We start from the raw sequence: 24,415 nt of genomic DNA, 5'->3' as shown, positions 1-24,415 counted from the left end.
TATATATATATATATACTTCCATAATGTGTTTTACTCCCCAGCTCCAGTAAACTTAGTAATTTTCTGTTCTTCTTCGCTGGCTGCTTCGTGTTGTGTGTGTGTGTGTGTGTGTGTGTGTGTCAGGTTTAGAACATATGTGCTGCCTGAACGTATGTTAATGACCCACACAAGACTCGTACAGTTTTCGCAACACAGGGCGAGTCCTTGACTCATCTTTGTGCTGTATTTCTAGCCGTGTGTCCATCTCTCGTAACTGAATACTTCGGTTGCATATCTGATCCATCATATCATGGCGTGACGAGTTGGAATTTAATATCAAACTGATGGAATACCTCCCTTATGTCACAGTGTGTCGAGGAAGAGGTGTCGTGGGCCGAGAGTGAGGATGACAGTGCTATTCTTTATCATTCATCCCGAAGCTGCTGTCGCTGGGTCACTCTGACGTCCTCTGGCCACAGGGAGGGACGTGGGTGTGTGTGTGTGTGTGTGTGTGTGTGTGTGTGTGTGTGTGTGTGTGTGTGTCGTCATCAGTGGTGGCAGCAGGTCCTGGCAGCAGGTCCGGGGCTGCCTCCGTGTCGTCAGCTTTTGGAAGTGGAGAATGTTGACACGCCGGAAATGCAAAGAAGTAAATGAACCCAGCCAACACGACGGTACGACCCTCGAGCACGACGGTACGACCCTCGAACACGACGGTACGACCCCCGAGCAGGACGGTACGACCCTCGCGCGACGGTACGACCCCCGAGCACGACGGTACGACCCTATAGTGCGACAGTACGACCCTCAAGCGCGACGGTACGACCCTCGAGTACGAAGGTACGACCCTCGAGCACGACAATACGATCCTCGAACACGACGGTACGACCCCCGAGCGCGACAGTACGACCTTCAAGCGCAACGGTACGACCCTCGAGCACGACAGTACGACCTTCAAGCACGACGATACGACCCTCGAGCACGACGGTACGACCCTTGAGCACGACGTTACGACCCTTGGGTATGATGGCCTGGCCTTAGATCTGATCTGGAAAAAATAGTCAAAGCAAAGGCCTGGCTATCATACTCAAGGATCGTGTTTCGTGCTCAAGGCTGGTCTCGTCGTGCTCAAGGGTCGCCCCTTCGTGCTCAAGGCTGGTCCCGTCGTGCTCAAGGGTCGCCCCTTCGTGCTCAAGGCTGGTCCCGTCGTGCTCAAGGGTCGCCCCTTCGTGCTCAAGGCTGGTCTCGTCGTGCTCAAGGCTGGTCCCGTCGTGTTCAAGGCTGGTCCCGTCGTGCTCAAGGGTCGTCCCTTCGTGCTCAAGGCTGGTCTCGTCGTGCTCAAGGGTCGCCCCGTCGTGCTCAAGGCTGGTCCCTTCGTGCTCAAGGGTCGCCCCCTCGTGCTCCGGGATCACATCGTGGAATAACCCACAGTGTAGCGGTGAGCGTCACGGTACACGTGGTGAGGGAGGGAGCGGGAGGGAGGCGGTCTTGATGCGTCATGGCCAGGTACATTTGCTCATCCCGGGAGTAGGGTTAGTTAGTGTGTACTTTGAGGAGAAGAGGGGGAAGGGAAGGGAAGGTTGTGGGGGGGAGGGGATAGGGGGATGTGTGAGGGTGGGTGAGAGAGAGAGAGAGAGAGAGAGAGAGAGAGAGAGAGATAGAGGGAGGGAGAGAGGGAGAGTTTTAAGCGGTGCAGAACACAACACATGACAGCGTGAGTCACACGCAAGGTTCCCAGACCAACCACATCCTTCGTCGGTACACACTCTCTCTCTCTCTCTCTCTCTCTCTCTCTCTCTCTCTCTCTCTCTCTCTCTCTCTCTCTCTCTCGTATCACACATATTCTCTAGCGTCTTTGTTGCGTAAAAAAAAAAAAAAACGCTGTCCATAAGGACGTGTGTTTGTCATATGGGTATATACTACGGGGCGACCCTTCCTCCTCTCCACTATCGCTCATCCAGCCTCGTGCATAGCAAGCATAACAGAGGATGGGATCGAGGCAGACGCCGGACGGAGGTGCTTGCGGCAAGCACAGATAGCCTGCTGGACAGTCCCGGGGACTGACCACACGCCGCAGGTGCTTGCAGACAAGTGCACAGCCCGCGGGTGTGATCGTACCTGCCGCAAAAGTGCTTGCGGCAGACAGGCACAGGTCGTAGTCGCTTGCGACAGGCATAGGTGACCTGGCTCCTGGTGAGTTCGCTAGTGACCACCTCTACTCTCTCTCTCTCTCTCTCTCTCTCTCTCTCTCTCTCTCTCTCTCTCTCTCTCTCTCTCTCTCTCTCTCTCTCTCTCTCTCTCTCGTGATAAGCGGCGACCCATTCCAACCTGCGAGGGATACGAGGAGGAGCTCGTAGTAGAGAGAGAGAGAGAGACGCGGATGGGGAGAGGAGACGGACTTAGTGGGACGACGACAGAGAGAGAATCATTCAAGGACTCGGTAGCTAACACAAGGATAACCCGGTAGGAAGGTGTGGTACCTGTGCATTAGGGAATACAATGCACGTAATGTGACATACCTGCAGTGACCTAGATCAGAACTTAGTCCTCTGTTACACACGTTACTGCTGTCCTTATGAGCTGAGCTCTGCCTGCACCAAGCTGCCCCTGTGACTGGCCATAACACTCACTGTTGATGTTATCTTACTTCCAGAATCACATGAGCTGTGGCTTTACCTATCTGTGCCTTATTAAACCTTACTATCATAAAACCTTTTTTCATTTCTCAGTAGTGTGGTATCACCTACCTGTGCCCTATTTGAACCTTACTATCATAAAACCTTTTCCATTTCTCAGTGTGTGTGTGTGTGTGTGTGTGTGTGTGTGTGTGTGTGTGTGTGTCTGTGTGTGTGTCTGTGTGTCCGCTACCGTAGTTTGGGACCTGGGAATGAAAAATAATCATTAATCATAACATTAATGATAATGATAGAGTTTTATGTATAATAATTTGATACATAGTGTATGGTCTCAGGCTCCTGTATGTTGAAAGGACAAATTACACCTGACACATTCTACTGGCTCCCTTTACCTATAATAGGGAAACATATAGAATCTCCCTTGCTTCCTTTCCTTGTCCATATTTCCCATTTCTTATATCTTCCAATGATTAGCATCAGTCTATGTATGCATCCCAGAATAACGTATATAGAGAGGCTTTTACATATCTTCTTGTCTTGTGATTTGAGTGTCTGTGAGCTGTGGGCGCCCTCCAGGAACTACACGTTCTGAAGCTTCCTCTTGTGTTCTGGTATTGGCTTCCGTGTGTGGAGAGCAATCAGTGTCTGGTGGAGATGAAGTCTTCAGCACGGTAGATGATGGGCGTGGCTCGAAGCAAGCCTGGCAGGGGTGGTCAGTGTGATGGATCCATTGCAGGAACACGTTGACGTACATTCTGAACAGCTTACCATGGTCGAGACACAGGAATCAGCGAGCTGTGTGTGGATGTAAAGTAGGCGGTTCTTTGGTCCTGTGAAGGGATGTGAATAGTAAGGTGACAGCCTTAAACTCTTTAGGTTTTTCGGGGGAGGGTAGACTTATTTACGTAGTGGCTGCCTTTACCTTAATCTCATCGGGAGTCAGTTTGAGTCACTGCTACACTTGGGGCCCAGGTCTTCTTTCATTAGCAACAGTAAGGTCTTCAATACGTGTGTATGGGAAACCGATTCATTGCGAGTAATAGGGAAGATGTGTGTGTGTATAACAGGGTTAGTGCAGTAGGGAGTACGGAATATGTGGTATAACGGGATTATCGATTGGGAGCTGTCGAAGTATCGATTGTGGAAGTGTTAGTGAAGTCAGGGGAGGGAGCGTTGAAACGTTGGGTGTAGGAAATGAGGGCTGGGTCGGGTGGTAAGGTTCAGCAGACCTTTACGGTAAATCTCGTCCACAGGGGCTGCAGGCAGACTACTGGCGAACCATCTACCCAGCCACCCAATTTACTGCTGCACAAGAATCCCTGGGAGCCACTGGCCACGACCCACCCACCCTAAATGCTGCATAGGAGTGAGTCCCTGGGGAACGGGGACTTGCCTTCATCCAGGATTAAAATACGTCAGAAAAAGATTTCTTGAACCTCCATCATGTTATGCATCACGGACGTACGACTCCTGAAAAGAATGTCGAGTGTGAACGAGTGGCAAAAACATGTCCGTAGATCGAGTGTTTTACGAGACGTTTGTGTTTGATGTGTCGGGATGACCGTGAGTGGAGGAGGGTCACCGTCGGTACTGAGTGGAGGAGGGTCACCGTCGGTACTGAGTGGAGGAGGGTCCCCGTCGGTACTGAGTGGAGGAGGGTCACCGTCGGTACTGAGTGGAGGAGGGTCACCGTCGGAACTGGGTGGAGGAGGGTCCCCGTCGGTACTGAGTGGAGGAGGGTCCCCGTCGGTACTGAGTGGAGGAGGGTCACCGTCGGAACTGGGTGGAGGAGGGTCCCCGTCGGTACTGAGTGGAGCAGGGTCACCGTCGGTACTGAGTGGAGGAGGGTCACCGTCGGAACTGGGTGGAGGAGGGTCACCGTCGGTACTGAGTGGAGGAGGGTCACCGTCGGTACTGGCATTAAGTCTCTCGTGCGTCAGTCGGGTCTAGGACGGCCCGGCCGGTGTACCAGCTGGGGATTGGCTGTCTTATCTGGCCGCTGTCTGATGTGCTGGTGATTCATGCACGGGAAAGGTCAGCCCCGTGGTGGTGCAGACTGTGTTGTGTGCCTGCCACTAGAAATAACCAGTTGGCACATATGTTGGTCACGCTGATCTCGGCATGAGACAATTTGTGGGAAATCTGGTGATCTTCAGAGAAGTGAAAGTTTCCCTTTTCCCTTGGCTGTCGCTGTGTATGTGGAGCGTCAAGGGAGAGATGGATGGGTGGATGATACCAGCCCTGGTGGGTGGAGGGTGGGTGATACCAGCTCTAGTGGGTGGATGGTGGGTTATACCTGCTTTGGTGGGTGGTGGGTGGGTGATACCAGCCCTAATGGGTGGAGGGTGGGTTATACCTGCCTTGGTGGGTGGATGGTGTGTGATACCAGCCCTAGTGGGTGGAGGGTGGGTTATACCAGCCCTGGTGGCTGGTGGGTGGGTTATACCAGCCCTGGTGGGTGGTGGGTGGGTGATACCAGCCCTGGTGGGTGGTGGGCGGGTGATATACCAGCCTTGGGGGGTGGTAGGTGGGTGTAATCGTAACGTGAGCCAGCCACGTACCTGCCCGACCCGTAATGATAGCCACAGAGAGACAAGGAATTTAGGAACCATTGACGTTGGGGGAAGAGACGTGACCTGACCTAAGTCTGACTGGTACTAGGTGTTGAATATGTTCCTTGTACCGTTGTTACACCTCCCCTCCCTCTCCCTGTACCGTTACTGACGGTACAGATGCCGCGCGCGGGTCTCCTGTCAATACTTTGGGCCACGCTCCACTCGATGATGTACCGCGCTCACCACATATTACGCTAGTCTCTCCCTCCCCTTTGCTTAGTGTACCACACTGCACGGTGCGTTCGTTGGCAAGGGTGTGTCCTCAGCGTGTCAGCTAGGAGGACTAGTAGTGTGGGTTGCTAGTGCTGGGAAGTGCGTGATCCCGGTAGCGCAAGTGAGTGCGTGAGCTGCCAAACCTAGAAGACGCCTGGATGGATGATTTACATGAGCATAAGGAACTGGTGTTATGCAATACTGCAATGGTCTGTGACATCTGAGGTTTGAGTGTGTGGAGGAGTGCCACTAGTGACTGCACTGGTTGACAGCGCTGGCGCTGAGTGCGTGCGTGTGTGCCTGGGAAGGGAGGAGGGGGGCGCCGCTAGTGAGTGCGTGGGTCAGGGTGTGTCCCCAGGGGTGTGGAGGTCTTGTGGTGATAACCAGGCCAATCGACCAGTCAGCCGCCCCACCCCCGCACCACATACACTTCCCCACCACCTCCCACACACTCCCCCCACCTCCCACATTGACACTTGCTCATAGATGTTAACTCACACAGCGGCACAGGTGTGTGTGTGTGTGTGTGTGTGTGTGTGTGTGTGTGTGTGTGCATGTCTACATACACCTGCTTCACATACATGTGTGTGCACGCATGTTTGCCCTCTGGCGCTACACACATCATACAGACTACAGATGTGCCTCTCATGGCTACAGGCCCACGGTATCACAGGTGTTTACCAATCTCTGGCAACACATGAGGCACTCAGCCGCTCGTTAAACTCATTTCTCCCAGATGAAGGCCTGACACAAACCTCCCACCGGCCATCAAGCCTCACCAACACACTTAAAGTTCCAAGACGTTGGTCTGGACTCCCCCCGCCGCTCCTGCAGTCCACTGTCACGTGGCACTGACAGGGTGGATGAGCGGGTCGCTGCAGTCACGTCTACGTTACAGCGGATGCCCGAGCCATAGCAGAGGTTCAGCAGATTGTTCATGAGACGTGACAGATGGAAAGTTACGAACTATTCCATCATCTACTAGCAATCTAGTGAGCCGTAGTTGGGACGTAGTGCCGTTCTGTCATATAGAACTACGCGCCCGTCCAGTTTTAAGTATTAGAACTCCTGAGGGTTGGTGAGGAGGTAATGTGGGCTAGCACGGTGCTGGACACACCCATACCCCAGGCGAAACTGCCTTTTGTCATACACTGTGTGACGTACCAACCTCCCTCCCTGCTCCTCCCGCAGACATAAACTGGGTGAAGCACCTTATCAACACCTCAGGTTATCTCAAGGGTCGTGTACCCGTGTCCCTAAGGTGGTGTTGTGTGGGGATTTTTTAATTACATTGATTCACCTCGTCATACAGGAACAGCTGTACTTATCAGCAGTTGGAAACGTATCTCACAAATAGTCAGCGTACCCTTGACCTTCTCGAAACCGACGTGGCTGACCGGTACCCACACCCGATACCAACCATCGGTCGTAGTACACAGGTCTCAGCTTTCTGACGCCGACCACGACCCAGTATCTATGACCGACTGACTGTCAAGACGTCCAGGCCGGCTCTTACCGATCCAGCAATACGTCACTAGACAGTGGCATGTCTCGGCGGTAACCCTGGGCTGAGGTGTTGAGTGTAGGTGACCTAGAATATAGATGAGACACACCTGCATCCGCACCAGCACGGAAGCCTACAGTGACTTCTTCCCCGACAGATCTACAACACCTCCCCACACATCAGCTCCATCATCGGGCCTCCAGATTTAGTGTCCACATTCTTCATAGGCCTCAACTCAAGAACTTCTACGCAACTTTCATTCTTCCCAAACACACCTACGCCATCTCCCTGCCTGACCTTACCCAGTATCCAACGTAAAAAGAGGGTTACTAGAAAAGGTGTAGAAGAGGGCATACGAAAACGTCCTTAGTCCTTCTGGCAACACCTATCAAGAGGCACTAAATACATTGTCCTCATAACGTTCAGCACCCTTCACCTGGACATCATCTGACGGTTCAGGATGAATCCGTACATATATATACTCTTGCCCTGAGCTCTCTTATTTATTCCATTAAGCAGGTCACTTATTTTTTTCTATACTAAGTGAAGCAACTGTTGCTTGTAGACCATAAGGAAAAAGCAAGGTTTCCCGCCGTCACTCTGCCGGGCTGACCTTTCCTTTCATGTCATTTGAGTAAGGGTGGCTTTCCCTGGTGCTGAATGCCTGGCTCTATGTCCCCCTGCTGACGTGCACCATCACCACCCAGGGGTGGCAAGTGCTCTACCACGGGAGAACTGCGGGAGGAGCAGGAGGGCGCTGCTGCGTGTCGTCGTGCCCTTGGGATTATTACACCATCAGAGGTACTGTGAGCCCCGGGACAAGCATGATGAAGGTCAGCAAGAAGTGAGTCACAAGTGAAAACTGAGAAAGTGGGATATGACTTGGGTGCGACGGAGCGGAAACTCACAGGTATCTTGACCCCTGATCAAGAACGTTTACCTTAATAGGGAGGCTTGGGCAGTGTGGTCATCGATATCCAGGAGAGAGTGAACGTTTTACTGGAATATAACATGCCCATCTTAGGTTACATATAGATCTGAGCGCCTCGATGGTAAGGGGAGAATCAAGAGAAGCTGTTGTGGATCCCCTTTCCCACAGGTCTCCGAGAGGATGATAAAGCTGATGCATTACATAAAAAGGCTGTTGAACACAGTATTCAGATACACGACACGTATGTGGAGAAAGTGACAAGTTCGGTAAGACTATAAGGCGTTTTAAGCGCTACATCTTTGCTAGGCTATTGGCATTTTAAACTCTTAGCAGTGTTAACCACAATTGTGGTCATAGATATAGACATAAACTAGAGCGCTATGTCTCATTCTGCGAGAAAACTGAGTCCTTTAGAGGTAAGTCCAAAATCCTACAAGAGATGGTACAACAGCACCATATTCTTGATGGTAATGTACCTGAAAGTTTGAGACTGTATCCACTTCTAACATCCAGTATCACTCTCTAGCTCCCAGCAGATGAATCTAGTCAGTCTACAACGTGAAAAGACTTATACAAAGAAGTAACTTCGTAGCGTGTATTGTTAGAATTTTCTGCCTCCTATGTTACGTCTGTAATCCTTATGCACTAACGCTCGCAGGATGACCGTGGCTTCCTTCCGCAGTAAATTAGCACGTTGGAACTGACAAAAACAAAAACCTTCATGTTTTGAAGTCGGATGTCTAACTGTAAAATGGACATGTACGTTACAAGCACAAGCAAGATAACTTGTGTATATCCTAAAACATTCGTTAGAAAATTGCATTGACCTGCGGAATATTTGAGTACCGTATTGTCATCTTGCTTCGTAAGGAAAGTACGTCTGGGATGAAGCAGGCTGTTCCTACTCGCCTGAGGAACTTAGCCAGACGGACGTGGCCAGGATGTCCCTCTCCTGGACCCCAGTGCTGCTGAGACCGACGTAGGGAGGTACGTCCTGCCCGCTGCTGTGGGAAACACAGGGAGCTACGTCCTGTCTGCTGTTGTGGGAATGAATCTCGTGGAGCTGCTACGTCCTGCTCACTGTTGTGGAAACACAGGGAACTACTGCCTGACTGCAGTTGCTTACCTTTGTCCTACCGAGTCTCTTAATGGGTTGATGACTCGAATCTTTTCGCTAGTAGTGAGGACTGTAGTTATAGAAGGTAGACTTCAAACCTTGCGTGTGTTTCTTAATTGACCCTAGTCATGGTTACAGCTCCAGTGCCTGCCATTTCTTGCTCATATTCTATTACAAAAAAATTAAGTGTTCTGTTCAAAATTGATTTGAATCGAGACAGTCAACTTATACCCCCGACAACAAAACATAGTAATAATACTCTTGAGGTATATATATATATACCTTTTGACCTTGGGGATCAGAGACAGGGCCAGTGTGATTTAAATGGTAATTTAATTGGTGATTTAAGTCTTGAAATTGCGGAGTATCGTAAGAGTGAAACTGTTGTAATGACTCGTATACTTCTGGTTTATGACACTAAAGTCATGCCGTCTGTGTGTCATAAGACACGAAGACAGTGTATTGGAAGTTTACTTAACAAGCCAACAGTCCTTCTGCTATTTAGATTTCCTACCTATCTCTTAAGTATTCCTACAGAATATTTAAATGGTAACTGAAATGCCAGGCCACTAATATCCAATGGATTTTACCATCATACTAAAGGGTCGTAATGTCTAGTTCAAGGAAAGTATCGTCGTACATCAGGCTCGTAACGTCGTGCGCAGGAATCATATCATTGTGTTCAAAGGTCGCACCGTCGTGTTTAATGGTTGTACTGTCGTGAAGGATTGTACCGTCATGTTCAAAGTTCGTACAGTCGTGCTAAAGGAATTTAGATACGTTTATTACATGTACGTCATGCAGTAAAACTGTTCACCATCACGACGCAAAACTTTGCCACTAGTTCCTTTCGAGGTATAAACAGATGGTGTGGGCAGGTGGGTCCATGGGTACGAGTCTGTTGGTGCATCTCAGGCGACAGCGGCACTGCAGTCATCGCGTGACAAGAGACACTACAGTCCGGCCCACACCGGCAAAATAAGGTAAGAACCAAAAAAGAAACTGAGAGTGGACCGTCATCAGCCATGGATCCTATGCCAAGCGAAACACCTGGAGATTCCCCCGTCAGCAAGGAAGTAAGAACTGGAAACTTGTAAAAAAAAGCAGAAGAAAGCGGGATTTTATCAGTTTATCTGTATCCCGTGAGCCTTAGTGCTCCCCCATGACGACAGATACACAGCCTAGTCTCGCCGCTCCACTGGCTATTACTGTCATCATACAACCAGTCCTGCAGGTTCCCCAGCTCACTTTCCTATTTCCTTGCACTTTCATCAGACATGTACCTGTGTCGCTTTTGTGTGTACACAAAAATGTTTAACAGCAATAGAAAACTATTTTTCTTGTTCAAGGTCATTTGGTGAAATTTTCGCTGAGAATGTATGATCTGGTCTATTTCACTAGCGAATTTGTCGTTAATTGTATTTTTAAACATTTTGTTCGGTCAGAGTGTGTAAAGGAAAGCTTTACTACATCCGATTGTGTATCTTTATTTTCGTTTCACTTATTATCTAGTATCACTATATATATATATATATATATATATATATATATATATATATATATATATATATATATATATATATATATATATACGAACTAAGTGCATATATATATATATATATATATATATATATATAGAGAGAGAGAGAGAGAGAGAGAGAGAGAGAGAGAGAGCTGTAAATCCCTCGGGATAGGGAAGAAAGAATGCTGTCCACTTCTGTATGTCGTAGAGGGCGACAAAGAACAATGGGAAAACATTACATTTAATAACTATATAATATACAGTCTACACAAAAAAATATCAATCTGGCGTGGGGTAAATCATACCTAAACATTGGAACACTGAGTTAAGTGTAATCATTGATTACCGGAGTGAGGCGGAAGGTTCATGAGGCAGTCTTGAACATAGCGACCCCGAGGCCACAGTACAATTCTCTATGTAAAAAAGATATTACTGTAGGATCCTCCAAATTTGACATATTTTTGCCTCATGTAACGTCTCCCCTTTGCTGTAGGTACTTAATGACCTCACTAAGGCGTGGCACAACCCATAAAAGCGGACTCCTCGCGGAAGTGCGGTTTTCGATGGGATTTTAAAGAAGCCACGTAGGTCGTAAACGCGAAAATAGAATTCGCGGAACGAATGGGGTGGTTTTACTTACGCAAGAGTACCGAGTGCAGAAATACACTAGTAAATATCGAACACAATTTGTAAAGACATGATTTACTGAACTGTTTGATTTACACGATACATGTGCAAATAGTAAGTGGGTGTCGAGGTTAACGTAGTTGGTGGGATCCCGGAGTTTGATTCACTGCCGTGCAAAGCGTAGCTTCCTTCCTTGTCGGGTGTTGGAGGAGGATGACCAGCCACGGTGGTGGCGCCTCTGGTACCATCTCCCAGGAATGCAGTCATTGTGCTTTTGGAAACTGTGTATATGAGGTGCCAGTCAACGTGGGATGACTGTTGCAAGGAACTACAGGAGACCATAAGGTGGGTTAAAGTCACACCATCAGATCTGGTTTGATTTGGATCCTGCACGGGAAGCTGCGGCCGACTTGGCGAAGGACTATCGGCTAGAACTTATAAGGCATTGGGTGAGAGACAAGTATGTGTTGCCACCACTCTGTCCGCCGTTATATAAACTGCCTTAACCTGCCCTGCCCTGCCCTACTCTGCCCTCCCACCCAACCGCAACACACACACACACACACGCACACACGCTACTTCCTGCCCTCACGATCAAACCGATAAAATCTTTACGCCATATCCAGTCATCACATGCTTGGGTCCCTCTCCAACCGTAAATATACCCGATAATATATATTTTTTCGCGTTAAAAGGGGTACTTGTTTATAACAGCGTGTTCAGTACTCCTTACGTAATATGTCCGGATATATTTATACTGGCGTAGTCAGTCCCCGTTAGGTTGAGGCTGAATGTATAGTAATACCACTGTAGGCAGTCCTGTTTAATTGCATCTGCTAAAAGGGTAAGGTATAGAATTATTGTCTATGCTTACGTAACAAACATGGTTTCTGGCAAGATCTGAGTCGGAGGATGACTGACACTGGTAGTGTGGGAGACTCCTCTTGGGAGACTTAACAAGGGATTCATGTTACATAGGAATTTAGTTCTTTGTTAAGCCGTTGGGCACGACGGTACGTAACCCATAAGCACGACGATACGACTCATGAGCACGGCGGTGCGACTCTACACGATTACACAACCCTTGGATATGGTCGCGCGACCTTTCACCTGATCGAAGATCAGGAAATCACATCGAAGGGTTGGACCTTTGTGCTGAAGGGGCAAAGGTGGTCTTTACACCTAGAAAACGGAGAAGGTTATACAGTAATCCTTCATGATTATCAAGAGATATATTTTGTTTCGTGAAATTAGTACATCTAAGAAATTAACTAATTTAATGCAAAAGTAAATTCTTAGCAATGATTTGACACCTTTGAAATCATGTTAGTTCCATTTACAAAAATGCCACTTTGGTCTCACGAAACGTGTTTAGGATGCTTTTGTAAAGATTGAAAATTAAAGATGAGAAGTCTTGATTAATGCTTTTGTTATGTTTATTTTTGAACGAGAACTTCATTATGTAAACAATTGAACTGTAAATTGTTGCGGTATGTAATGTCAAGGAAATACTGTAAAAGTTTATCTTGGAGATTCCTGAAGATTTGCTCCGTGATATGATTCTAATCTATGTAAATGTTTGGCTATTACTTTCAGCCCAGTTAGAATACGTCTGGCAGGTACATAGCCTAGCTTGTAAAATCTTGGCTGGTACTTTATGTCTATTCAGTGACACATGGTACTATATATTACAGTCCTAATTGTACTTACATATGGTACGGTCTGTTTGGGAAAGTAGAGAGTACCACACACTGGACCAAGAGGAACATAGATCATTACACACTGAGACTCTCTGTTCACGGTAGATTAGGCTTAGAGGAAGACAGATCACAATCTTTAAATCAAGAATTTTTGAAAACATCACTTCATACCGAGTATAGAAATTATATATAAATCGAAAAGGAAATATTTCTGATATTGACTTAAGAGAGAAAATACAACACGTACGGTGTCTATAGAAGACAAGAAAAAAATAGAATATTTGAATGTGCACAGTTGACTGAGACGAATGGACACATAAATTGAACAAGATATCCAAGCACCAAATACGTATGGGTCAGTAATAAAAAGGAATCACAATATATTGAATTGAGAGTACCCGAAGTTGGACAAGGATGAAACAGAACACCATTACACTGGATGAGGGATGAGGAACATCTTCCACTCGGAACGAGAAGAAAGCGATTCATCATAACTAGACCAAGAGAAAAGGAAACGCCATGCATGCGATTTAGAAAAAAAAAAAAAGACGTAAAAAGATATTGAACACTGGACGGAGAAAGCCTGGTTATCATCCCGTTGTACTCTAAAGTCGTACAGTCGTTAATCAAGGTTCGTACTGGCGTGCTCGAGGGTCGTACCTCTCAGCACAAAGATTATACCGTTGCGCACAAAGATTGTAGTGTTATCCTGCTTAAGATCGTACCGTCGAACTCAAGAAATCATAGAGAGAGAGAGAGAGAGAGAGAGAGAGAGAGAGAGAGAGAGAGAGAGAGAGAGAGAGAGAGAGAGAGAGAGAATCTTTATTTGGGGGAGGTCACAGGGAGGAAGGGATAGGTCTGGTGCCCTCTCGTAAACTAGGCCCGCCCACAGGGCTGATGCCCATGAATTAAATCAGTATAAATCATCTGTGATTACCATAATTTTTTATCAGACCATCATTTTCCAATATTAACTTCAGGCCCCAGAGACGTCATGACCATTATTCACAATAGCTCATGATATAATGAAAAATAGCCAAAAGAAAGCGCATATGGACAGAGAACTAGAATGGCAGTTAAATTCGCTGAAGTGTTGCCTCCACTCCCTGTTCTGTATATTTGTATGACACGCTCATCTGACCCCTGACCTTAAGACTTCTAAGCCTCTTGCTAAGGTATCGTGGGATCACCTCGGGGTATCAGGGTTGAACATACTGGCATATAAAGATGAGTTAATATACCGGTGAACACTGAGAAGCATAGTTTCGCCGCCGTAGAAGCTACTACCGAGGCGATGCGTGACGGTCGGATGAGTACTGTTCCGTTCAACCCAGCGAAACAAAACCAAATGTCATATTGATTCAGACGGGTGAAACGTAACAGCGCTCATGGGAAGTCTCTCTCTCTCTCTCTCTCTCTCTCTCTCTCTCTCTCTCTCTCTCTCTCTCTCTCTCTCTCTCTGGCGGCAGGGAGAAAAAAAAATACTGGTAACAAGTCAATACTTGCGGTGAACGATACGCACTAGCCCTGCAATGATGACAAAATCTCTTGGAAGGGTACTCGTAGCCCCCCCCCCCCTCTCTCTCTCTCTCTCTCCCTGGTCCCACGCTACTGTCATTTCTTTAAGCTTCATCCACACACGTGTTGCTGGCTTTCACTCCACATACATGCAGTCTCTCCATCTCACCCATAACGCATGGCACCGTGTAACTCACACGATTTATTCTTTATAACTAGAATTTCCTACGCTGTACGCGAAGTCTGCCTTTTGGCAAATTCTCGACGTTAATCATAGGCACTGTCTCTGGTAAGTAGTTAGTGTTAGGCAGCCACCACCTGGGTATCAGAAGGGTTACTGACTTGCGAATTGACTGTCACGTGTCACTCCTTTGGCTTAAGTAGCTGTCTTTTTTTCACATTACGTAACTCACACGACTCGTTCTTCGCATCTCTATATTTTTCACTGAGGAGCCTTATATTTTGGCAAAATCTTAAGTAGTTACGATTATATTCTCACTAGCTGGTACTCATAAGTGAATGAATATGTACGCACCACCTTTGGGTCCTACTGCTGTGTACTAGTCTTTCGAGGAAGCTTTGTAATGAATCCATTCAAAATCAAACAATTTTATCGCAAGTCTACCTTTTTAAACTTTACCCTTAATGTATCCACACTTAGTAATAACAGAATATAAAAGAGTTGAGCCAGTAGTTCACACCACAACATTTTGCCTCCAGTTTTGCATATATATCCTCAGAACGGCAGGTAGTGAATCAGTAAGAAAGTCATCCATATCCGGTCTCTTGGAGCGCACTTCCTCCAACAAGTGTCAGTAGGTATGACGTCACACGAATATGAAGGGGTGGCTCATATTTTCTTAAAGCAAAGAACACCGATAAATAGTCTTGCTGGGGAATTAAGTGATCGATAGTTTTACTAGAAATGTAATCGGGCAGGATTTCCCATTCACAAAATTCCCTAGATATATCATAAAGCACTAAATAAATAACCGATAGTGTGTTCCAGAAAGTGGCAACATAGAGACCACACCTCTAATTGTTACCAGGTGTCACGGTTTTTTCATTGTTATGCTGTGGTTTTGAAATTATTGCTGCGATAAAAGCGCGTAATAGGCTAGCATCTATACATAAATCATTCAACGCACTATTACAAGCCAAAGAGCTTGAAATTTGATTGCTTATTAAGTTTGTATGAGTGATGCGATCTCCTTGTAAGTTCGGCGAGTTGGGCGAGCTTTTCGGTTATCATACAAAATTTTACCTCAAAAAGTGGTCTAACCCTCTTGATAGCTTAATCTGATAAAAATCGATGTATAATTACATCCAAGTTGAGAGTTTGTCTGTGCGGAGTTACAACGTAGAATCACATTGGAGTCCTAAATGTGATAACTTTAACTCAAAGGGTAGCCTCGATGATGTCTTGTGACGTCATGGTCCAATCATCCAATCATATAAAACCTCGACTTAGTTTTGTGTTTTTATTGTGGATTAATAACGTATGGAGTTCATTTGAAACGCTTCCGTTGAATTTTGATAGATTAGTAATCTGTCAAAGTCATATTATGTGGATGAAGTGCAGAAATTTTAATGTAAAGGCAACGAACCTAAAAAAAAATCTTAGGATTAGGAGTTGCTAAACGTGTTACTATAAAAAAATCTGACTTACTCTAGTAAATATATACAAATAGAATTTTATCATGTTTTAGGACACAATTTGTTTCATGTTTGGTAACTAGTTTCAACTTCATGTAATTTGACATCCGATCATTACTGCATTAAATGTGTACCATCTCAGAGCTACGAAGCGTGTTCGATAAATTACTTTATATAAAAGAAATCGTAACACAACTTAGAAGCTACTGTTGTCTCTTTTCTTCTACATTTGGTGAAAAAGTGACTCACCATTGTGTAGTGATAGGTTTGACGTGTCGTTTCCTGAGTTCAGTGAGGGAGGGTGTCAGGACTAGGTTTAGTTGGGGCAGCAAGTCGAAGGTCCATAACGCCTAAGTTTATTGTGAAAATGGCTAAGAAGACTTATGACTTGTTATTCAAGCTTCTCCTTATAGGTGATTCAGGCGTTGGAAAGACATGCATACTATTCAGATTTTCAGATGACGCCTTCAACACCACATTTATATCCACAATAGGTAAGTCGGAGTTGGGTGGACGTGGCTGACAGCTCAGACCACTGCCACCTATCCTGAAAATTTGGAAGTGGTCAGTGGAATATCTTGACAAATCTCTTACGTAAATCAGAAAGTGTACAAAAAACACAGTTATCACGTAGTTATCAGTACAACTATTGTACTGGCAGAAAAGTTGCTAGCTCAACACCTTTGATACAATGGTGCTAGGCCTATGAGGCGAGTTAGCAGCAGTTTGGGATTGCATTTGTCGGGGAGGCATAAGATTTTATGACACCTCAAATGACTATATTATACTATTCATGTAGCATAGCATTATTTGTTTGTCTGTTTAAAGCGTTCCCATTGTGTTCAACATTTTGTACTACATTCATGTCAGTTTTCATGTAGCATTTTTTTCAACTTAAGATATGTGCAAGGAATGTGATTGTACTTCTGCTGTGAACGTACAGTATGAGATTTTGCTGATGTAGTTTTTGGTACGGGGTTGATTATGTTGCATGATCATCTTGGATGGTTAAGACATAGTTTTAACAAAAGACTGCTTTACTTTGAATGCAGGTTGAAATAATGAAATGAAGTATCGAGTAATATTTTGATGTAGGTACATCACAGAAATAGCCTAGGATTTGGAAGAAAAGTTTTTAGTGGGCTTTTTGTTTATAGTGAATATTGGTAATTTAGTTTGGCACGAATTTTTGGAGACTGTAGTTCTTGTGAAGTGGACAAATAAGATGTGATCAGTTTAAATGTCTTCCATAAGTTGGTTTAGTTTTTTATGTAATGGAAAGATATCCCAATTGTGTTATGTATCCCAGTTTAGTTTTTTATGTAATGGAAAGATATCCCACTTGTGTTATGTATCCTTTTTACCATTTTCATGTTAGGAATGTGATGGGAGGAGAGCTATAATGATTAGGGAAAATATGGTGCTTATTAATTAAATGTAGGTGAAACACTAGAAGTCAACTGAATCTACTTAAAGCTCGCAGAACCTTCGTAGGCACCTAAGATTCAAATGGGTTACCCTTTTGGTTACACATTGAATAGTTTATTGAATTTATTTCTTCAAAGGTTGTTGAATTATTATAGAATAAAAGCTGCAATGCATGATTTAGAGAATAGTACTCTTGTTTTGCTATAATAGAGAAAAAAATGCTTTGATTTTTAGTATTATATAAGGTGATAGTGATGAGAGTTTTGAAAAACAGAATGTATTGTTAATTAATGTGTCTGGTTATATATTTGTAAAGTTATCTGCAGAGTTAACCTTTCCCTAGATGTTAAGAATTGTAACAAGATTATACCAACATTGGTTTGGGCTTTTGGGGGCTGCATGAAGCTGTAGCTTAAGGGGAGCTTGGCTGGTGGCATGAACAGCTGCTTGGTCTCTTGTCTGATTGTTGACATTCAATGTTAGTTTGCCTGATGTTCAGTCATGGTGTGTGTGTGATATACTTTGACTGGAATATTGAAAGTTGTATGAACTTCGGCTGCTAGGAAAGTTAGGGAAGGTCGTCACAGTCAGTGTTTCTCCACATTTTCCATAATAATAACCCTAACTGTGTTGTTTTATTTGATATCATGGAATGATTCTCCAAATCACTTACTGCAAACCATATTTACTTAGTATTTGAGGTTAGTTTCTGTGTATAGCTAAACTAGTAAATTACTATTGGGTATTTAGTAATGTCAGTGTGCGGAGCTTGTGAGGACAACGTGGAATTACTCATTGTGGAAAAGCTTGCTGGCAGAGCTGCCACTTGCAGTGTGTCATATGGAAAGATCATTATTTTGGTGCAATGTATGAGACCTCTTGTGAATGCAACACTCCCAGGACACTTAGTTCCAGAAATTGAGAACTAGTTCCAGACAAATTACCGATTTTTTGTCCATTGATTATAAATTGATTGGCATTGAGGAGGACTTCAAAGATTAGGGAAAATATGTAGTTGAATAGCATTAAGCTAAGTAAACCACTTCTGGAACCAGCAGCAGCTATAAAAACCTTACCTAACTTTGTGTATAGGCTTTGATTTATCTCAATTTTGAACATGATAATTAAACTATTCCAACAACAGCATCAGTTGCTGCATCTTACCACATGTTGGAGAGTGTTTATGGATTGGTTTGGTTTTTTTTGGGTGCTATGTGCTCGCTGCTCTTGAATACGTGACAAACCTAAATGTAACAAATGAAAACAGTCTTATTTATCATATTACATCTAGATTAAGTTGAATTTCTTTTTGGTAGTGGGAATTATATAAGGTTTCATAGTTTATGTTGATAAAAGTGTACTGCAGCAATCACATTAAACAATTTTGTAATTTTTTTATAGAATGGTAGGATTTGTATCTGAGAATGAATTATTACTAGGAATAGTTTTATATAATTTCAAGTGATATATTTTGGGAGGCTTGTGAAGATTGTGGAAAATGCAAGGTTCATGAAAAACCTGAAATCATTGTGTGAAACCTTCACCAAATTTCACAAAAGTGTTGAGATTTACCTAGATTCTTATTTTTTGTTATTTTAACTGCCATCATTAATGTCTTTTTACACTATGTGGTGAATGTTTGCTGGAAGTGTGTGAAAACATTGTACAAAATCATATATTTTTCAAACATCAAAGAAAAGGAACATTGAAGCTGCTATGGAAAGTTAGATCCTTTAGGTTATTCTCTTCCACATACTAGTAGGTTCATTAATATAATATTTCCCTGATCTTCACAGCCCTCCCTGCTCTTGGCTTATGAGTGTTAGATAAACTACAGAGGATCCCATTCATGCTACCACAGTCATGGTGTATTCTCAAGAAATCCTACTGTTTCACAAGAAACTTTCTAAGAATACATTGTACTTATTAAGGTGGTTGGACATAGTCAAAACAGTACCATTCTGTTGATTTATTCATATCTTTTACCTCCATTTGCAGTATGGAACCCTATGTTTTCCATTAGCTTTATGGCCCTTCCCACAAAACGATTTATTATTTTAGGGTAAGAACAAGTGGTCCCAGTCATGCTTCCCTGTTAACTGTTATCCCCGTGCATACAGATAATTCATGAAAAATTTTAATGGATTCTCTGGTGAATAAGGTGGTCAATCATTACTAATGATCAAACTATCTGAATTAACTTGTCGTAAATATGTTTGAGTGAACAGGATATGAGTTTATATGGTGTAAACAAACTGTGTTAAACCTAACCAACTTTTAGTAGCTTGATGTTCTCGATGTATGACTGGAAATTGATGCTACGCAGTTTTGCTAAGTGTATGGATTAAGGATGCAGTCTACAATCTCTGAAAATCATGTCACTAGATTCAGTAAAGTAGAATTCTTCTATCTTTAGCTGTCACTCTTAAGATTATCATATTTAGGTTTTTGGTTGTTCTTTCTCTTCACATTATTTGGATTTACAAAAATAATAACAATCCAAAAAAATTCAGCGTTTTTTAAAGCTCTTGGAATAGAGTTCTGTTAATTTAATCTGTTGATGTCATATACATTTATATTTATGTTGTGTTAGAGGATACAGAAGTGTAGTGACATAAGTTACTGATTGTTCTTTGTATTAGATGTGCTTCTTTAAAAGTCTTGTTGTATGTTGATTGATGTTAATTTTCCTATCATTCTTCATTCCCTTTTTGTGTTTTGAGTTTGTACTGTGATAATTTTTAGCCTGCAATCTCTGCATTTTGTCAGTTCTACCAGTGGTTGGGATGAAAATTTTATGTATAGAATTATTAGACTTAAGAATTGAAGTCTGTTGTAGCCTATCAAAAGTGGCTTTAGGAAAAGGCTGCTTCTGTTTTAGGTGCATTATATAGTTATTATGATTGCAGAAATACATTCTATGGACCAGTATGTCTTATCTTTTATGTTGAATTATGCAGTAGTAACATACTAGAGAATATGTAGGGTATATTAATGGAAATTTAGGCTATACACTTTTAAGAAAATTGGCAATGTATGGAAACCTCACTAAACCCTCCTAGAAGTCTGTATTACATAATGTGATCGTTTTAGTTGAAATATGCAAGTCAGACCCCATAATTGAGTATTGTGCAAATGATGTCAGATGTCAACGGACAATACTGATCCTCAGCAGGAAACAGATTTAATGTTTTGTAGGTTATTTCAATTTTTTACAAGTTTTTTACCTGCTCTTGGTAAACATTTTCCCCTGATATCCATAACCTTCACTACTGTTGTTGCCCATTTTAAAGTTGTTTAATGAATTCCTGCATGATGCTGTAAATGGTGCTTTGAAGTCATTTCTATATTCTGTAAATGGTACATTATATTCTAAGAACAAAATCACTGAATAACAAAAGCAACTGGTAATAAACATGCGGAGATAGATCATTGCCGAATGAAATTTACTGTTGAGGATGTCGGTAACATAAAGCATAGTGTAGTCAGTGAAGGGTAAAGAATACACAAAAGTGGCCGGAGTATTAAAGCTGTCTCAACTTGAGGGAAAATTTTTTAATTACAGTAATGTATATATTCATGTATGTATATGTATACTTAGATTCATATGTAGGCATTACTGGACTCTTGCTTGCTTGTGGTTATGTTGTGAATGAAAAGTGACCTTTGAGCAGGATTTATTGTCCATAAACTAAAGGGAATGCAGTCTTGTAAAGCAAGTTATCAGTTGGAGAAGCCCCTAATTTCCCTACTATTGGAATTAGCACCTCCTTGAAGCTGCAAGTTTCCATTCAGTCAAAGGGATTCTGGGTTTATATAATGATAACCTTTACCTTCCTTCCCCAGAAGCTCGCTACCTGCATGAAGGTACACTGCAAGTGTGAAGTCATCCTTGGGAGGATGTTTGTATTAAGGGAGCAAAACCAATTGTAGTGGAGCTTTGAAGTTGCAAGAGTCCTATAAAAGGATCAGGGAATATATGATTATTAATAGATTAACTGGTAAATTGATTTCTTTTTTTTATGCGAGTATAGCATGTTGAGTCCTTATAGTATTCCATAAGTTGTGTCTCATCATTGCTGAACTTAAGAAGAGGTTCTCTTGGTACATTTGATTTTAGATTTTTAACCTTTACTTTATTTGCTTTCTTTTCAGGTATTGACTTCAAAATCAAAACCATTGAGTTGAGAGGAAAGAAGATTAAGTTGCAGATATGGTAAGTTCACGATTGTTACTTAAAAATTTGCATGAAATTCACATTACACAATTGCTACTTAGCATCAAAAGAATTGATTGGCATAAAATTCATAGTTTTGATTTGGATTTTGCTAGAGTTAGGCTTTTCATGATAATGTGGTGCCACAAACTTAATATGGATCATAGCTTCAAGAAAATTGCAACTTTAGCCATGGAACTTAAAACAAGTTTTTATGTTTTCTAACAGTATGACTACGCAGTTTCATATTAGTGCCAGTAGCTATGCAACACTGCAAGTGACACAAGTATTTCATGGAACATCTTTTTAGTGTATCATTTAAACAAGGTGAAGAAGGCAGTAGAACTGTAATTTATGCATACATAGTACAACCTCAGGTGATAAAATGGTGTGGCAATTTTGCATAAATATATCTTAAGATTGTAGAAACAAAAGTTCCCTATAGTTCTTTTATATATAGAATTGTCTTGAGCATCATTATTAATTGAAATTTTTGTTTATCATGTTCCTGTAATCTTTGCATGTAAACTTATGAAAGTCTCTAGGAACATTGCACATATCTTAAGTGAAAATGTAGGAAAGGAAAATGGTTAATATTTTAGTGATGTGTCTTAAATTGCAATGGGTGATGAAGCTTTTGCAAATGATCATGTAAGTTTAATGACAGTGACTTGAATTTTACAAGAACATGTAATTATGGTTGAAAATAACAGCGTAAGTTTTTACTTTTAATGTAAGATAACAAACACTGTTGCCTAATTGATGATACTTACTGCTGTTGTATTTGTTTTAATCAATGAATAACCTGTTTCTAGAATATTGTTTATTTGAACAAGAGATAACCTGGAAATGGCAATATGTATCCTGTTGATGTTTGGGATTGTAGGGTAATGTCTTGACAGGTCTCCGATATTTATACATAGTATGGTTATCAGCAAAATATGGGTTTAATCTGAATGTTTGGGCAATAATCTGTAAATACTTGGGTATCAGCAGTCTTCATGATTCATTTAAACTTTAAACATGGTGCTGTCTTTGTTAACATTAGCTATGTTGTTTAGTAATGCTTTTGCTCTGATTTACTCAGATTATTCATTTAAAGCTAGTGAGTAGCTGTCCAGTTTATTCACCAGCTCCTTTGTCAGATTTTGTCTTGTATTGAACCAGCATATTCTTTTTATTATGATTATGAAAAGTTTATACGATTGAGTTTTTATTTCTTGTGACAACTAAGTCGTGCTGCGATGCTGAAATTTATTGAAGGCTTGAATGTTTCATCATCTTAGTAATTGGATATAACAAAATTATAGAGCTTGTTTCTGTTTCAATAAGATGAATTTTATTGGGAAAGATGTAACTTTTTTGGCTCTAGCATGCAGTACCTGAACAGGATCCTGGGACCCCTTAACCCCAAGTGGGTGGGAGAGTCGCCTGGCCAGATACCTTGAAAAAGCGAAGTCAGTAACATTTCTATTCATGTCTTAAGTAGGATCTAGGACATCAGTAATGATTAAGGAAATGTATTTAGTATGAAACCTCATGAAGCATGCAGATGTTGAAATTTGAGTGGTTCTTTCTTCTGAAACATTTCAGAATATGCCACTAGCACTTATTGATCATATAGAGTTACTTTAATGTCTCTTTTCATTACTTTAAAACTATATTTTTCAGGGACACTGCTGGTCAGGAAAGGTTTCACACAATCACCACATCTTACTACAGAGGGGCCATGGGTATAATGCTGGTTTATGACATCACGAATTCAAAGTCATTTGACAATATAGCAAAATGGTTAAGAAATATAGATGAGGTAAGAACTACTTCATAACTAGTCTACTTTTGGAAAATCTAGAAATATCTTTATTTTGTCTTGAAAGCTTTTAATTGTGGTGTATGCTTTCCAAGTAAATTATGAATACATTAAGCTTCAAAGTACAGTAGTTTTGTAGAATTTAGGATTAACAGGTTGTATTTTTGTACCTCTAATTCTCTGTATTGATACATCATATACTGTGTAAGTCTAAAATTTTGTAATGTAACTTTGATCTAAGATGTTCTCTGGTTTATGGCCAATACTTTTGTCTGGGAAATTATATGGGAGGGTATTGATTGAGAGGGTGAAGGCATGTACAGAGCATCAGATTGGGGAAGAGCAGTGTGGTTTCAGAACTGGTAGAGGATGTGTGGATCAGGTGTTTGCTTTGAAGAATGTATGTGAGAAATACTTAGAAAAGCAAATGGATTTGTATGTAGCATTTATGGATCTGGAGAAGGCATATGATAGAGTTGATAGAGATTCTCTGTGGAAGGTATTAATAATGTATAGTGTGGGAGGCAAGTTGTTAGAGGCAGTGAAAAGTTTTTATCTAGGATGTAAGGCATGTGTACATGTAGGAAGAGAGGAAAGTGATTGGTTCTCAGAGAATGTAGGTTTGCGGCAGGGGTGCGTGATGTCTCCATGGTTATTTAATTTGTTTATTGACAGGGTTGTTAGGGAGGTGAATGCAAGAGTTGTGGAAAGAGGGGCAATTATGCAGTCTGTTGTGGATGAAAGAGCTTGGGAAGTGAGTCAGTTGTTGTTCGCTGATGATACAGTGCTGGTGGCTGATTATCTCGGAAAGCAAAAATGGGTATGTTTGAAGGAATAGTGGTTCCAACAATGTTATATGGTTGCAAGGCGTGGTCTATGGATAGAGTTGTGCGCAGGAGGGTGGATGTGCTGAAAATGAGATGTTTGAGGGCAATATGTGGTGTG

The 24,415-nt window shown here is 42.6% G+C and overlaps 1 protein-coding gene across 3 annotated transcripts in view; it reads left to right on the top strand.

The window, feature by feature from the left end:
• Rab10 (RAS oncogene family member Rab10) overlaps positions 1–24,415 on the top strand; it is a 146,121-nt gene that overhangs the window by 100,766 nt on the left and 20,940 nt on the right. The window contains exons 1-3 of one of the 3 annotated variants that reach the window (XM_071668658.1): positions 16,303–16,510; positions 21,600–21,660; positions 23,332–23,470. In XM_071668658.1, coding sequence (XP_071524759.1) covers positions 16,384–16,510; positions 21,600–21,660; positions 23,332–23,470 — 327 coding nt within the window. In that variant the 5' untranslated portion in view covers positions 16,303–16,383. Of the gene's footprint in view, positions 1–16,302; positions 16,511–21,408; positions 21,446–21,599; positions 21,661–23,331; positions 23,471–24,415 lie in introns of those variants that run through there. The other 2 variants (XM_071668660.1, XM_071668659.1) reach the window with 2 other exon arrangements.

The sequence above is a fragment of the Panulirus ornatus genome, chromosome 13 (assembly GCF_036320965.1).
Source record: "Panulirus ornatus isolate Po-2019 chromosome 13, ASM3632096v1, whole genome shotgun sequence".
Taxonomy (NCBI): Eukaryota; Metazoa; Arthropoda; class Malacostraca; order Decapoda; family Palinuridae; genus Panulirus; species Panulirus ornatus.
Note: the sequence above shows the minus strand (reverse complement) of the source record. Positions and strands in the feature narration are given on the sequence as shown.